Raw genomic sequence first — 18,021 nt, 5'->3', positions numbered from 1 at the left:
CTTATAAGGTCCAAAGTAGTGCCTGAGGAGCTTCTCAGAGAGACCAACCTTCCAAACAAGAGTGAAGATCCAGACAAGGTCACCAGGCTAGTAGACAACAGGGAGGTGGCTCGCATCATACTTTCGGTGATCGTTTTCTTCAGCCTGCAGCATGCGGAGTCGAGCTAACTGCCAAGCTTCCTCAACTCTGGTTACCATCATTTTATCAAAGACATTTGTATCAAAGCCAGGTCACTCCAAAAGTTGTTAAAGGCTGATGGTAAATTTATCTGAGGTTGTGCTCAACAAGATTCTTTTGATGTGCTGTGAAAAGCTCTGATGACTGACCCTGTACTTGGTCTGTATGATGAGAGAGCACCTGCAGACCTACACACATATGCCATTGGGTATGGGATCGGTGCTGTTCTGGTGTAAATTTCAGATGGAAAAGACACTTACAAAAGCCGAGAGGAAATACGCAACTATAGTAGAAAGAGATTGTCTTGCTGTGATCTTCCCCATGGGCAAATTTCGACAGTACCTCTATGGATGGTCATTCACAGTTGTTACAGAACATCATTCACTTTGTTGGTTGACGGGCCTTAAATATCCCACAGGATGACTCACACCTCACACCCATGCATCAGGAAAAATGGTGTAAATCCTGTGGTATCTTGTTTGGCGGTGTTGTAGGCAAATGTCACTAAAGAAAGCACCTCATTCCAGTTGCTGTGCTCAACAATTACGAACATTGATAGCATGTCGGCAAAGGTCTTATTAAGGCGTTCAGTAAGCCTGTTAGTTTGCGGATGGTAGGCAGTCGTCATGTTATGAGTAATGTTGCACCGACAGTTTATCTCCGTCACAAGATTTGATTGAAAAACTTTCCCTTGATCCATAATTAACGACCTTGAGGCACCATGTTTTAATACAATGTTTTCCATGATGAATTTGGCTACATTGGACGGTTAGGCGCTTTCATAGCTTCTGTAACGGCATAGAGTGTCAGATAATCAGTGCAAACAATAACCCATCTATTGCCACTAGCAAACATTGGAAATCGTCCGAGGAGGTCAATCCCAAAATGCTGGAAAGGCTTTTCAACTGGTAGAATTAGTATGAGCTGGCCCAGTGGTTTCTGAGGAACTGCCTTTCTCCTCTGGCACTCTCAACAGTGCGACACATAGTGACAGACACTCGTAAATAAACCTGGCCAGAAAAATCTCTTGCGGATTCTGTCATATGTCTTAATAAATCCTAAATGTCCAGCCTCAGGTGTGTCATGGAATATCTGCAGAACACCTAAGCACACATGTTTAGGAATCACTGGTAGCCACTTCTTTCCAAATGGATCAAAGTTTTTCTTGCAAAGTAATCCACTAACTAACTTAAATTGTCCTTTCACATCCTCTGACCGATTTAAGGCAAGCATAATTTGAGATATCTTGGCGTCCTTCTTCTGCTCAGCAGAGAGATCCTGGACTACAGGGAGACAGTCACTATCTTCATCAGAGCCTTTATGGTCTTGCACAGGGTTTCTTGAGAGACAGTCGGCATCTTGGTGTTTTCTTCCAGTTTTGTACACTATGGTAATGTCATACTTTTGAAGAAATAGTGCCCACCTGGCGAGTCATCCTGTTGGATCCTTAAGACCTGTCAACCAACAAAGTGAATGATGGTCTGTAACAACTGTGAATGGCCTGCCATAGAGATACTGTCGAAATTTGCACATGGCCCAGATCACAGCGAGACATTCTCTTTTTGTAGTTGAGTAGTTTCTCTCGACTTTTATAAGTGTCCTAGAAGCATATGCTATAACCTTCTCTTTTCCATTTGAAATTTGCACCAGAACAGCTTGATCCCATACCCGCTGGCATCTATGTGTAGTTCTGTAGGTGCTCTCTCATCATACAGACCAAGCACAAGGTTAGTCGTCAGAGCTTTTAACAGCACATCAAAAAATATCTTGTTGAGCACCACCCCAGACAAATTTAGCATCAGATTTTAACAACTCTTGGAGTGGTCTGGCTTTGATAGAAAAGTCTTTGATAAAATGACGGAAATAACAACATAATCCAAGGAAGCTTCTAACATCTCTAACACTTTTAGGAATAGGAAATTCCATTATAGATCTCACATTTTCTGGGTCTGGCCGCACACCTTTGTTTGACACAAGGTGTCCAAGTATTTTGATTTATTTTGCTCCAAAGAGATACTTTCTTGGATTAAGTTTCAGTCTGTCTTGTTGGAGACACTTAAGAATGGCAGAATGGCTCTCAGTCTTTTTATATGTTAATCAAACGTCTCTGAGAACACTATGCTGTTATATAAATAACAAAGACACATTATCCACTTCTGGTGCCTCATAAGATTATCCATCATCTGTTCAAAAGTTTCTGGCGTAGTACAAAAACCAAACAGCGTTACCTTAAAGTCATACAGGCCCTCAGGGGTGATGAATGCAGTTTTCTCATGATCGGCCACATCTACTTTGATTTACCAGAATCCCAAGTACATGCTGTTGGTTGAGAAACACATAGCCCCTTGAAACAATCTAGTGTATCATCAATTCGTGGAAGAGGGTAAACATCCTTTTAATTGTCAATCAACACAAAAACGCCAACAGCCATCTTTCTTCGTGATGAGGCCCACTGATGATGATCATGGGCTCTGCGAAGGCTGAATGATGTCATTCTTCATCATTTTCTCTATCTCATCGCGAATTATTTGATGTTCCATTGCTGATAAACAGTATGCTCTCTGGCTTATTGTTTGATGGTCTCCAATGCTAATCTGGTGCTTCACCATCAGTTTGTCTAATTTGATCTTCACCTGTGGATTGAAGCATTCAGAGAACTCTTGACGAACGGCAAGTAGCTTCTTCTGTTGTTCCTTATTGAGATCTGGTGATAGTTGTGAGGAAACGCCCCCTAAAATATTCCAAGTTCGAAGGAAATAGTGGCTGCACGGGCCGCATGGCGGGCGCAGGCTGCTCGGCTGGCCGACCACGTGGTGCCAGATGCTGGCCGAAGCAAGAGGGGTGCAGCCTTGTGGCTGGCTATTCCATGATGCCACTATGTTGATGATGGAGACATGTCAGGAGTTCCAAAGATGGCGAACTTTGTGAAACCTTAATGGCAGACATTTCACAGTTTGTATAGAAATTAATAGTAGCCAAATGAACCATGATACCTCAAACAGAAATGTACATTACTATTATTTGCACTATGATTCTGATGGTGTAATCAGATTTTCAATATCTTTGTTAATTTAAAGTTTAGTATCTGATGGTAAATTATACAAGTAACACCCAGCAACGAATTTCCAAAATATAAACACTTCGTTCAATTTTGTTGATCCCCATGTCTTTAGAAAGCTATTACTGTAAACCTAAGTTGGCATGAATTGCAGGCATGTAACTTGAATAGTACATGAGTTATTGGAGGTCAATGTGGTCGATTAATATCGATCGCGTCAGGCCATAAGTATTCCACAGTTACACGGAAAATGGTAGCAGCATGTTTATAAATATATTTATTCACCTATGTCTTTGTTTATATCGGATATATACTATTCATGAAGAAATAGGTTAAATATTTACCTTGTTTTAGAAAGCACAGAGACATTAGGGTACTGGCCTACTTTTTTGTGCTATTCATTTTATATATGTTTATTTAATTTGTTTATGTATCTAATAATGTGTGTTAGAGCATGTTTATGGTTCAGCTGTAGGAATATTTATTTAATTTCATGTTATTTAAATGCAACTCCATATTTCGTATGTTTCATTATGGTTGTGAGTGGGCGTTGGCTTCAAGGCAGGGCGGGTGTGCTCCAGCCAATCACAGCAATCGTCTCCGGGGAGAAGAGGTAGTTCTGGCAGTGTGGCAGTTCTGGGGAGTACAACACAGGACACGGGAAGATCTGGACATGACAGTGTGATCAACGCTTGGCCACAAGAGTGACTTGGAGAGTGTGGAGCAGTTTGCACGTGGTAGTGGCAGATAGAAATACTTTGGAGCGCCGACTTGTGCACTTGTGAGATTTCCTTGGCTTCTACAGTGAAGACGTAGTGTGTGTTTAGAAGTGAATATCTCACGACCTGTGTTGTTGTTCATAACTAATTACATGCAGCAAGAATCTATTGTTTCCCTGTTATTCAACTTATATTCTATTTAATTGCTGGACCATCGACATCAATAAGTGTATTGCATAATATACCACATTCTCAAAAGTACTTCTACTATCGCACTCATCATTTAAAGTCATTAAGATAGTACCTGCAGATTTTATTTAATTGCAAAGTTTTCATTTATGAATTTATATGTTACATTCATAATACGCAATTGCCAAGTGATAGAAACCTTCGACCATTCGATTCAAGTGTGTATTCTTATTGTATACTGTAGACTCAGTAGTATTTTGCCTGTAATGCAGTAACTACATATCCCAACCTCTAGAAACCAGCCAAAACTGAGGGTACGTAGTTGAGGGCCACCACACCACCATCATTTCATTCCCTTTTTTGAAAGCCCGAGCTAGAAGATCTTGTCTTGTAGTGGTAGTGTTTACTACGCACATGCGTCATGGAAGGATCTGCGGTTCTTGGCGACAGTAAACTATCCACATTTCACTGAATCCATTCTTAAATGAGACAACAGAGGCACAGATAACCAAGTTATTCTTCAGTGGTATGCTTCTCTTAAATTCCACTGCAAGATCCCTGGGTTGATGTGTGGCATGACACATGACAGTTACCTTTCTAGCACTAACTGCAATAATGATCACGTCATCCAGCACACATAGTCTCCACACACTCGGATGCGCATCTTCCTGTCCACAGTATCTAATCTCATCTAACACAATCTTCAAGTGAACACAATCTATAATTGCCTAAGAAGCTTTCAAAAAGTCCCATCAGAGAATGATGCCATGACTACACTCTTGTAAGACAATGAATTCTAAGGGCTGATTATGGCCACTTATACCCACATGAATGGTACATCTTCCAGTAGGTTTTACATATTTCCCTTTATCCACCTTCAGCAGAGATGTTTTGTTGTCGACAAATACGGTTTTCTGCAACTGGCGACGGTACTTCTCTGAAATGACTGAATATAATGCTCCAGAGTTCACAAGAGCTTGGGATGGCCGACCATCCATAAAGATACCGATGTAGGTTCCTATAATTTTTGTAGTGATCGACGATGGAGGATTTTTCTCTTCGGCGGCCTTACGTCCAAGGAAGGTCGCACCCTTTAGTTTTCCAGGCTGTGGTGGCTAGTTGAGAGGTTAGAGCTCCTAAACGGCAATGGAGACCTTGATCGGCATGATGGGAAGCATCCTCTCCAGCGTCTAGCTTGTGGTGATGATGACCTATGTCGTCCTGCACACACATCTTCTTGATCACCTTCGTCATCCCAGAGTTGGCGTCAGCTAAGATCGGTCTGCTGTCTTCTGGCATGGGCATCATCAAATATCCACTGCCTTTCTCAACAATAGTGCACTACATGTCCCAGTTGTCTGCAATGGAAACATACTAGTTGATTATCCTGGGCCCTCCAGACATCAGTCTTCCTTGGTGCTCAAACAGGTTCCTCATGCGGCATTGTAGGAACCTAACATAGCCTGGGTCTTGACTTTTTCACAGTTTGAAAGGGAAATGAAGAACCAGACATTGGGTTCAATGTCTGTTCCACTTCCTCCCTTATGACCTCTTGAAGTGTCTTGGTTTATTGCTCGCCGTGCAATCCAAGTGCTTTCTGGACTTCCTCTCTCACTACTTGACAAAGTACACTTGTGAAATCAGTTTCTCCCTTTATCACAGACATTGATACAATGTTTGTAAGCCGTTCAAACTTCTTGTGTGCATTTCTTTTTTGATGCATTGTCTCAATATATTGGCACCATTTTATGAAATCGTCTGTTGTCGAAACTTCCTTCAGGAGTAGGGCTTGATCCATCTTGTCAGCAATACCCTTCATGAGCTGTGCAACCTTATCTTTCTCCTTCATTCTAGGATCCACTATTTTACACAGCTCCAAGATGTCTTGAATGTAGGATGCTGTAGTTTATCCTGGATGCTGTGCCCTGCACTTTAATTTACTTTCAGCCTTGCACTTCTGTCATTGTGTGTCGCCAAAATACTTGCACAGTTTCACCTGGAATACTTTTCATCTTGTCAACTTCTCCTTGTTGTTCTCATACCATTGCATGGCAGTGCCCTCCAAGTAGAAAAATACGCTAACCAAACACACGGGTGTCATTTGTTAAATTTGGCTATACGCTCATATACCTTCAGCCATTTGTTGAGATCTTGGCCATCGTCACCAGAGAACCCTGAAGAATGTGGTGGCACATAGTTGCTTTCATTGTAATGCCCTCTTCATCTTCTGTCTCTGATAGATTGTGATCTGTTGAATATGGCTTGAACTCGGGTTTCTCGCCACGTAAACAGTGGCTCTGTCATGGCCTGATTGGAGCCACTGCGTCATCGATAATGTGCACTATCACAAGTTCCAATACCCATCACCTCCACCAGAATAATGTCACATAGAAGACGGTGTAATTAGATGAATGACAAACACTCACTTCACTTAACAAAGGTTTATTCAGCACTTGCACTCACAAGAGTGCGGAGTGAACTGCCTCCGGCCAGAACACATACATTATATATACAGCTACAGAACATTTCAGTACAATGATACTTGACATTTGTGAATACTTCTAGAATTTATTGGAACTGAATATAGAAATTAAAATTGTACAGTCCAGATGGGTTTTGAACACATTACCCTCCATGCAATAGTGTCATTTCATAACCGCTACAGCAGTACTACTGAGCTTCTTCTGCAACAATATTAGACACACAATGTTACTTGGCACTTCGAACATGAAGTGTCAGGTACAATCCCTCCCTCCAGCAAACACTAATCTCACATTGTTGGACAGGATATACAACATAAAAAGAAAGAAACAGAGTGTATTAAAAAGTGGTGACATACGGAAGTAACAACTGCTTGAATCTAATTACCTCTTGCTCAAATTATCATTTCATCCACTATGAATTCTTCTATTGAATAATAGCATTTCAGCCGCATGGGATTAGCCGAGCAGTCTAAGGTGCTGCAGTAATGGACTGTGCGGCTGGTCCTGGCGGAGGTTCAAGTCCTCCCTCGGGCATGGGTGTGTGTGTGTTTGTCCTTAGGATAATTTAGGTTAAGTAGTGTGTAAGCTCAGGGACTGATGACCTTAACAGTTAAGTCCCATAAGATTTCACACACATTTGAACATTTTTGAGTAGCATTTCTCCCACAGAATCAGCTGTAGCATCATTTTTAAAGTTTCTGGCTTCATATTAAATATGTTTCTGGCTTCATATTAAATATGTTTTTGCCCAGTAACTTGTTCTTTATTGTCATCTCCATATACTGTGGAGCGCATGCCTATAATTTCACCTGGTGTGTGGGTAGCCTCAAATTATTTTTATTTCTTGTGTTATATGTGTGGTTAAAATGATTCTCCTCAAATAATTTTTGTCTGCTGTATAGGAAGATTATAATTTCATATATGTATATGGAGAGAACAGGTCTAATTTGTAGTTTCTTAAATAATGCGTGACAAGACTCTGTTTACTGTGCAGTACTCATGTATCAGTCAATTTTCTTTTGCTGTTTCAGTATTCAAGATAATACTTGAACTTCCCCAGACAATTATCCCATATCTAATGACAGACTCAAAATAACTATGATAATTTTTCGTGTACTCTTTCAGTGGAATCTGCTAGTGTTGGCATTTCAAATGCAAAACTGATTAGTTTATGGGTAGGAAGTCTGTATGTGTATTCCAGCTTAAGTACTGGTCCATATGTAGTCCCAGGAATTTGGCAATGTCAACTTCTTTCATAGATAGATTGTTATGTTGCATTTTAAGTTCCATGCATTCTGAATGTTTGGTTTTGAAATGTACCACATGGGTTTCTGCAACGTTCAGTTTCAACCCATTTAACTGAAACTAGTTTTCTAAGGTATCCAGTGGGCTTACGATGGAGCTCAGAATTTTTTCTGCATTGTCATTTTCAATTAAAACAGATGTTTCGTCTGCAAAACAGAACTGATGGGGAATTTATATTTATGGATAAGTCATTTATATAGAATAGGAACAGGATTGGCCCCAAAATGAACCTTGAGGCACACCTTGTAATACTGCACTCCATTTAAAGTAATAATTGATTGTATCTGAGGTGATAGTTACATTTTGTATTCTGATGTTAGCCAATGATGTTAGCCAATTTGATGTTAGCTGATTTAGAGCATTGTCTTTAATCCCATATTTGTCTAATTTGTAGATAAGCAAGTCGTGGTTCATGGAGTCAAATGATTTGTGAGATCCCAGAAAATATCTGCAATGTCACTCCTCTGATCCAATGATTTGCCTATCTTTTCAATAATGTTATTCATTGCATCCAGAGCATTTTTTCCTGGCTGAAATCCAAATTGGTTACTTATAATATTACCATTTTTAACAATGAAGTTTTTGATCTGGTTTGCAGCTAATTTCTCTAACACTTTTGACAGGACTGGAAGAATAGAAATAAGCTGACAGTTTCCCATCTCTTGCCTCAACCGTTTCTTGAACAGAAGTCTGATTTTAGTATACTTCAAAACAACGGGAAAGCATCCCTGTTCAAAAGACTGGTTGAATATTGTAGTTAGGGGAGGTACTATTGCCGGCCGCGGTGGTCTCGCGGTTCTAGGCGCGCAGTCCGGAACCGTGCGACTGCTACGGTCGCAGGTTCGAATCCTGCCTCGGGCATGGATGTGTGTGATGTCCTTAGGTTAGTTAGGTTTAAGTAGTTCTAAGTTCTAGGGGACTGATGACCACAGCAGTTGAGTCCCATAGTGCTCAGAACCATTGGAACCATTGGAGGTACTATTATGTCACACACTGTTTTAATCACCTTAGTGGGTATACCATCTCACCCAGCAGAGTTTTTATTTTTTAATGATAATATAACATTCTATGCAGCCATTATTTTGACTTTTTTAAATCTACAAGATACTCAGCTTCTTGGTGGATTCCAAAGGGATTTACTTTACCCTGCCACATTTATGAAGAATTCATTTAAATACTCTGATATTTGAGCTGGGTTTACAATAAAGCTATCATCTACTTTAATCGTAGATATTTCATTACTACTAACTCTAGCACTTAACTCTGATTTGACAAAGAATCACACTGCTTTTGTTTTACTTTGATGTTGTTTGCTGTTTGTTTGGGTGCCTTTACAACTTTTTTTAAATATATCTCTACAATGAAGAACATACTCAGTAAAATGTCTGTTTTTATTATATTTCAGTTCATTGTGGAGTTTCCTCTTCATGGCACTAGAAATTTGTATACCCTGAGTTATCCATTTAAGTTTGTTAGTCATTTTGTTGTTTGAGGTCCTAAGTGGAAAAGTTTCATTAAATATTTCAAGAAACCTACTTAAAAAATTGTTAAAGTTGCTACAACTCGAAACACAGTTGTTGTAAAGCCATTCAACCTTTCTCAACTTGTTTTTAAATGTAAGTGATTTTTTTTTTTTTTTTTTGTTGAAGTTCTTTTTCATATGGCTTTTGTTACATGAAATTTCTTTCTTAAGTTTTAGTAGTTCAATGAATAACACAGAGTGATCAGAGATCCATGCAAAATTAATAAATATCTTCAAATATGTAATCTGTTAGAATACTATCAATACCGGTAGCTGCCTATGCATTTTATATAGTGGCTTGCCTGAAGTTTATTTTGAAGCCAAAGTTTTTCATTAAGTCAGTGAATTTGGATATCTCATTGGTTTCAACTATGATATTTATACTGAAGTCAGCAACTATTACTTCCTTTTTCCTTTACTGAGTCTTTCAGGCAGGCAATAAAATTTCGTCAGAAAAGCTTCAATTTTAGCTTTCTCTGGTACTCCATAAATAGAAACTACTAGGTCCCTCAACTCAATACAGCAGCATTCAAATATACACTCATCATTCAAATGATTACAATCATGTCTTATTTCGTATTTTATACCCGAATGACTAAGTATGTAAGAGCCTCCATGTGATTTCCCTCGTCTACAAAAGTTGTTGGCTAATTTGAAAGTAACAATTTTATGAAGAATTTCAATATTGTCAGATTTAAGCCATTGTTCCTTGAGGCAAATAAGTTTGATATTTATATGTTCAGATAGAATAATTTGTAATTAATTCACTTTATGAATTTTGTTTGAAAAGACAGTAGTTAGACCATTTATACTGAAGTGCATTATGTAGGGACATTCTTCTCTTATTAATTGTCTCAAGCATACACTTTCTTGGGTACTGTTTCGGTCTTGCCATTTTCGTTACCAGCCACTGTTTCCCATCCCCATCATTTCTTACAGGTTTCCTCTATTTTGCAGAATTTTACATGTCTCTAACCTATTTAAATGCAGACCACCTTTACCCAAACATTTATAGGTTAAGAATTTATTCAGATTTATGACCACAGCTTCTAGATTGTCAAAGTTTTCATTTAAATTGCAGTTTACTCTCAATATAACGATCACTGACTGATCTTCAGTAGATAATACCACTCATCACAATTCCTAAACACCCAGAATCATGAACTCATCACCTGGTTCAGATTCATTGAAAACATCTTTGCTCTCTGGATTGAAGGCGAGGACACCCTACCCACATTCCTCCAGAACATCAACAGCTTCTCCCCCATTTGCTTTACCTGGTCCTACTCAATCCAACAAGCCACCTTCATAGATGTTGACTGCACCTTAAAGATGGCTACATCTGTACCTCCATCCATATCAAACCTACTAAACACCAGCAATACCTCCACTTCGACAGCTGCCACCCTTTCCATACCAAGAAATCCCTTCTGTACAGCCTAGCCACCCAGGTCATCTGCAGTGATGAGCAGTCCCTCTTGAAATATACCGAGAGTCTCACTGAGGTCATCACTGACTGTAATTATCCTCCCAACCTTGTACAAAAACAAATCTCCCATGCTTTATCTTTCCAGTCACCCACCACCTTCCAAAGCCCCACCATCCAGGCACAGGGGAGCATTCCCCTCATAATTCAGTACCACCGAGGATTGGAGCAACTGAATTACATTCTCCACTAGGCTTTCGATTACCTCTTGTCATGCCCTGAAATGAGAAATGTCCTGTCAACTGTCCTTTCCACCGCTCCCACAGTGGTATTCCACTGTCCACCGAACCTACACATTATACTTGTCCATCCTTACAACTCCTGTTCCCGATCCCTTACCTCATGGCTCACACCACTGTAAGAGACATAGATGCAAGACCTGTCCCATACATCCTCCCACCACCACCTACTCCAGTCTGGTCACTAAATTCTCCTATCCCATCAAAAGCAGGGATACCCATGAAACAAGTCATCTGGTCTAGAAGCTAAGCTGCAAGCACTGTGCTGCATTCTATGTAGGTGTGACAACCAACAAGCTGTCTGTGCTGTCCACATGAATGGCCACCGACAAACTGTGGCCAGGAAAGAAGTGGACCACCCTGTTGCTGATCACACTGCTAAACATGATACCCTTCATTTCAATGACTGTTTCACAGCCTGTGCCATATGGATCCTTCCCACCAACATCAGCTTTTTTGCATTGCGCAGGTGGGAACTTTCCCTGCAGCATGTCCTATGTTCCCGTAACCCTCCTGGCCTGAACCTTCATTAGTCACTGTCCTCACCCATCCAGCCCCTTTCCTGCTTCCATTCCAACACTACACAGCTGTCATTCTACCATCACACTCAGTCTTTTTTTTTATTTTTTTCATTTCTCTCCTTTTCTGCCAGCCCCCCCCCCCCCCCCCCCCCCTGCCCCTCTTTCCCCACCACTCCCCTGCCTGCCGCCCATCCACCCAACCTGCAGCACTTCATTGTCGCCATCCCCAAATCCCCACCATACTATCCATCCCCCTCCCTGCTCCAGCCTCTTCCTTTACACCACCCAGTCCCCATTCCCTTCATGCACTGGTGCTGCAGCTTGCAGTGTGGTTTCAGTTGCCTGATACTAAAGTAGTGTGTGTGTGTGTGTGTTGCGTTTGCATGAGTGTTTGTGTACATTGACAAAAGCCATTGGCTGAAAGCTTTAAGTGTAAAAATCTTTTTGTTGTGCCTATCTGCAACTCAGCATCTCCACTATATGGTGAGTAGCAACTTTCCTTCTCATAATATTGTGACCAACCTCAGTGTTATCCTCAGCCTATAAGTGTCACTGAATGTGGATATGGAGGGGTATATGATCAGCACATTGCTTTCCCAGCCGTTTTCAGTTTTGTAACTGGAACCCCTATTTCTCATTAAGTAGCTCCTAAATTTGCCTCAGAAGGGATGAGTGCACCCCCCTTACCAACAGCGCATGACAGATCATACAGCCAACCATCCAAATGCTAGCCAAGCCTGACAGCACTTAACTTCAGTGATCTGACAGGAACCAGTTTCAGCACTGCGGCAAGGCCATTGGCATGCTTATGATTATAGTGATCAAGAAAAAGTAATTTCAAATGATTTTTTACAAACACAAACAACTGATACATATAATTAAAAGTAAGTGTAAACAACAAAGAGAGTCTTGAAGAATCTCATGGGAAATGTGTCATTTTTAACCACAGTCAAAATTATGAAAATGTTTCTCAGGATAAGTGTTTCATCTAAAACTGAATGTGTAAATATTCAAAGTAGTCAAGCAAATAGATAAAATGAAATGGAATATTTCCTCATAATAATTTTTTGCATGATTCTGAAAAGCTACCTCTTTTCAATCTACTGCTGAAGGATAAATTTGGGAGGTTGATATTTCTTATACACTCGCAGACTGACTATAATGTAAATTATAGTTCAGGTTAAGTACTCCCATTCCCATAGCACAAGGCATTATTTCTAATGTTTATTCATCAAGACTAGTAATTCACTGTACCTTATTGTTTCCTTCTACTGCTATATAATGAAGTGGTGTCCTTCCCTGATGATCCATAATATTAATGTTGGCGCCAGCTTCTATAAGTCTCTCAGTAAATCTCATAATTTTCTGACGGAGCTTTGTATGATAGACCTGTAAAGGTTTGATAAAATTATCATTTAAACTCATTATATATATATAATTGCCATAAAGTGAAATTATCAGTGTTGGAAAAACTTTATTTTTATTAAATATTTATGCTGCTCTTCCAAATACGCTACTTCGCTGCTCTCATCGGTCCCTAGATACAGAACAATCATGCATGTGCTAGCTGAGCACCCAGCACTGATTGCTGGCCACATAAATCACAAGAATCAGAAGATAGCAAAATACAGAATTTAACTTGTGCAAAAGCAGTAAAATAGCAAGAGTACAAGCTTCAGTTTGTAAGTGAATTGGAGGTAGACTTATACAAAGTGTAAAATTTAGTACACAGAGCTGCCACTCTGACAGCAAAAATAGCTCTAGCCCAGCTGGGCACCAAGTCAAATTGAGCATACATACTTGCATAATTTTGTTGAAATATGAGACCTTGAAGATAGAATGCAGCAAACAGCTTTAAGTCTGAAATGTAACAGAGCTGCTTAAATTATTGGCAATTTGAACCAGAGGTGATCATGCTATGTACCTAATGGCACCCCACACCAACACACTATGTGCTGATCCAGTATGATGATGATGAATGAAATCTGGACACATTCATTCTCTTTGTAGCTTTACACATGGATACAGCCATAATGCTGCTGTATGCAGTACTGTAATTTATCTGAATAGATGATTTAGTACCTCTCCTGCGTCACATGTTGTCTGTTGATGGATGCATTAGTGTTGGTGCACCTCCCTCTGCTGCCGTGTCAAGGAAAATGCAACAGCGGCCATTGTGTTGGCTGTTTGTGGTGCTATAGTTATTGTCACACTGACTGTGTGTACAATGATCTTACTACAGGTTAGCCCATTTTCTTAATCAGTGTATGTGACATAGCTGAACAATCCCACCATGCAAGCAAACATTATGTCTGTCCTCTCAGGTGCTCATCACATGGGGCCACTGAGATGCTGTATTGAGCATGGGCCCTGTGAACCTATCGGTTCTGCACCTCCGTGAGAGTGATGGGATTCTAACCATTGCAAGCAGCAGTATCATTGACAATAAATTGCTGTCTAAATACACCACTATACTGCAGCTGCCAAATTTCAACACATGCTGGTGGATATTTCTCCTTCTTATATGAAGCATAACATGATCTTCTCACAAACAAATGATATTTAAACGCAAATTCTGAATGAAAAAGTAGCTCTGTACTCTTCCCTCTTACGCAGAATGTATATGATTATGCCTGGCAACTTTGCAGTGTTCGTTGAAGTTTTAATTTTTTGTAAACATGGGCTGAAATGACTTTCAGACTGTCACTAATCACCTTAGCAACGCAGAATCTATGAATTCAAAATTGGTATTTCTTGTTTTCAATTGTTTTTGAGCACCCCCCTCCCCCCCAACCCTTTGCCACAACCAACCTACTCTTACAGGAGCTAGGAATATCTTGTTCTTTGCAGTTCCATGTGCACCAGATTTCACTGTAAATGTTCAAGGTACCAAGCAATTATATTATTGTCCCCCTCCTGCCACTTCCCTCATACAGTTGCTAGTGCTATCTCATCTTTCAAGACAGTTTTCCCAAAATCTCTAGATAATTCCTATATTTCTCAGTTATTTTATTTATTCTCATTATTTCTAGATTTTATTCTAAAAATGTACATTCAAAATCTTTGAAGTAAATTTCAGTTATTTGCCATGAGTGTTTCTAAAGAGGTATATATTGGGGCGTATCACTGAAACTGAACAGATACCTGTAAAGTGATATAAGTTATTATCACACAGTTGTAGTACCTGTGAAATAAAAAATCTTGGGTCAAATACCGGCTCCTACAGGTTAGTGAGTAGTGTGTTGAACAGCTCTTGGAACATTATGCCATGACAGTTGAGTTGGAAACTCTAGTTGATAGTAATCACTCTCTATAGGATGCTGGCAGGAAATATGTTTACAATATAAGCAGTATTGCACTAATTCTCTGTCATATTAAATATATAATGATAAAATATCTACAATACCATGGCAGCTACAGATCTTGATGCAATTGTATGAAGCAGGGATACTCCACAGTCATCTACAGCATTTGGATCACCACCTGCGTCTAGCAGTACATCCAGGACCTAAAAAAGAGGCATTCCAGATGAATATGTGAAGTAACCCTTTTGGTGTTTTTATTATATTTCAGATTCATGGATTCAGTAAGTAGACTTCCTCCAATACCTCCGTAGAAGAAAACTTGATACATGTATAAAGAGCGTCATGGACTTCTTCACTCAATGGCAAGGAGTGTAACCATGTATGGAAGTGAAACGTGGATGATAAATAGTTTAGACAGAAGAGAAAAGAAGCTTTTGAAATGTGGTGCTACAGAAGAATGCTGAAGATTAGATGGGTAGATCACATAACTAATGAGGAGGTATTGAATAGAATTGGGGAGAAGAGGAGCTTGTGGCACAACTTGACTAGAAGAAGGGATCGGTTGGTAGGACATATTCTGAGACATTGAGGGATCACCAATTTAGTATTGGAGGGCAGCGTGGAGGGTAAAAATCATAGAGGGAGACCAAGAGATGAATACACCAAGCAGATTCAGATGGATGTAGGCTGCAGTAGGTACTGGGAGATGAAGAAGCTTGCACAGGATAGAGTAGCATGGAGAGCTGCATCAAACCAGTCTCAGGACTGAAGACCACAACAGCAACAGTAATTTGAAATTATTCATTTACATATCAATATATTAAAACACATTTTACATCACACATAATGAAGGCCTGTAAAAAAATGAGAATCCATTATAACATCTGCTGTTTATCTACTGAAGTATTCCCTTGTGTGAAATATGTATGTACTTGGATGAAATTTCCTGATCACCATTAATTATTAATTCTGACCTTATACCTTTCTGCTTCAATTATCAAAATAACTGAGTGCATTTTTTGTCACTGCAGATTTCTTTATGTCTGCATCTTCTTCTGTGCTGATACTGAAATGTTTTCTCAATTCTAAAGCTCTACTAAGTGAACTAAACCACTTCTCCAGAAACACACCTATACTGACACTTGTTTACAATCAGGAAACATTTTACAGCAATTCATACTAATATATGTACTGTGTATGTGCAGATGGATATGTGTGTGTGTGCGCGAGTGTACACCTGTCCTTTTTTCCCCCTAAGGGAAGTCATTCCGCTCCCGGGATTGGAATGACTCCTTACCCTCTCCCTTAAAACCCACATCCTTTCGTCTTTCTCTCTCCTTCCTTCTTTTCTGAAGAAGCAAACGTCGGTTGCGAAAGCTAGAAATTCTGTGTGTGTGTTTTATTTATTGTGTCTATCTACCGGAGCTTTCCCGCTTGGTAAGTCTTGGAATCTTTGTTTTTAATATATTTTTCCCATGTGGAAGTTTCTTTCTATTTTATTTACATCATCATTACTTTGAACCCAACAATTACGTTTGTTATTGTCTCTGTTGCATTTCAAAATCTTCTCTATCATCTTACTTTCTCTTTTTGTTTGTACAAGTAGTTTCACTTTGTATTCATCTTCCCTTTCCCATAATCTACCATACATTTTATCCTGCCTAATTATGCTCAATAATACGTAATTTACTTCCAAACCATAACCTAAAACTTTTTAACGCTTTCAACATAACCGCTGTTATAAAGTCCACTGTTCCAAGTTTACAAACATTTCGTGTAAACTTGTGAATACTATTTCACAGCTTCAGTTCCCTTCACCCATTAAACAACCATCTCAGCTATTTCCAACAACTTTCGTTTTATTTCCATTCCTGTTTTTCCCACATAACCGATCATTTTTTAGCAGTTTCCCACAGGTTTAAACATTATTATTTCTTCATCAAACAATTGTTAGCCTCATTTTCATAACCTACCAGTACATAACCAGTCCTTTGAATACATTTACACGCATTTTCTTTTTTTTTTTTTTTTTGAGATTTTTTTCGAAAACATTTTTCGAGATTTTTTCTGAATTTTTTTTCGAAATTTTCCTGAATTTCCCCACCCTTTAACGTGTTTTGGAGACAACACAACTACCTAACATTTGCACCCATTGTTATTCATCAACCTAAGTTCAGCACAGGATCAACATAGCTCATCTCAAACCAACATTTTTTCGACTTTTTTCACACCTTTATCTCTCCCTATATATATTTCTATTTATTTTCACTTTAACCTCATATTACCCTTTCCACCTTCTAATACCATATCAACCTCACAACATCCGTACAATGACCCCATTAAATTTTATTTACATTCCCTCCGCAAACATGCCTTCACCCTAGCCAGATTACGCTCCCATATTTTATTTACTCAGGCTTGTCTGACATTTGGCATTTCCCCCAAAGGCCTCACACTTAAAGTTCCCATCTCTGGCTGCAATCCTTCTTTCCATCAGTCCTTATACCAGTTCCAAACTGCACAATCCATAGCCCTCACCCGCCTAATCCTTCACCTATACATCGACTCGGCCAATGAACACACCCGTCAACTCCTATCCCAAATCAAAGTCCTCAATCTTTCCTCTCCCACATCCACACCGGCTGGCTGTGTATGTGTGGATGGATATGTGTGTGAGTGCGAGTGTACACGTGTCCTTTTTTCTCCCTAAGGGAAGTCTTTCCGCTCCCGGGATTGGTATGACTCCTTACCCTCTCCCTTAAAACCCACATCCTTTCGTCTTTCCCTCTCCTTCCCTCTTTCCAGAAGAAGCAACCGTCGGTTGCGAAAGCTAGAAATTCTGTGTGTGTGTTTGTGTGTTTTATTTATTGTGCCTATCTACTGGCACTTTCCCGCTTGGTAAGTCTTGGAATCTTTGTTTTTAATATATGTACTCTGTATGACATAACATGAATGATATAACTCTCAAATCTTAATAACAGTACAGCTTCAACCCCAAGATGATTATAACAGTACA

The 18,021-nt window shown here is 39.6% G+C and overlaps 1 protein-coding gene across 1 annotated transcript in view; it reads right to left on the bottom strand.

Moving 5' to 3' along the window:
* The window catches only part of LOC126284410 (serine/threonine-protein phosphatase 6 regulatory ankyrin repeat subunit C-like), a 312,174-nt gene that overhangs the window by 95,794 nt on the left and 198,359 nt on the right, over window positions 1-18,021 (bottom strand). The window contains exons 11-12 of the mRNA XM_049983326.1: window positions 15,107-15,208; window positions 12,955-13,089 (exon numbers count right to left, since the gene is read on the bottom strand). Coding sequence (XP_049839283.1) covers window positions 12,955-13,089; window positions 15,107-15,208 — 237 coding nt within the window. The remainder of the gene's footprint in view (window positions 1-12,954; window positions 13,090-15,106; window positions 15,209-18,021) is intronic.

The sequence above is a fragment of the Schistocerca gregaria genome, chromosome 1, assembly GCF_023897955.1.
Source record: "Schistocerca gregaria isolate iqSchGreg1 chromosome 1, iqSchGreg1.2, whole genome shotgun sequence".
Taxonomy (NCBI): Eukaryota; Metazoa; Arthropoda; class Insecta; order Orthoptera; family Acrididae; genus Schistocerca; species Schistocerca gregaria.
The sequence above is the reverse complement of the archived record's forward strand: the minus strand, read 5'-3'. Positions and strand labels throughout refer to the sequence as shown.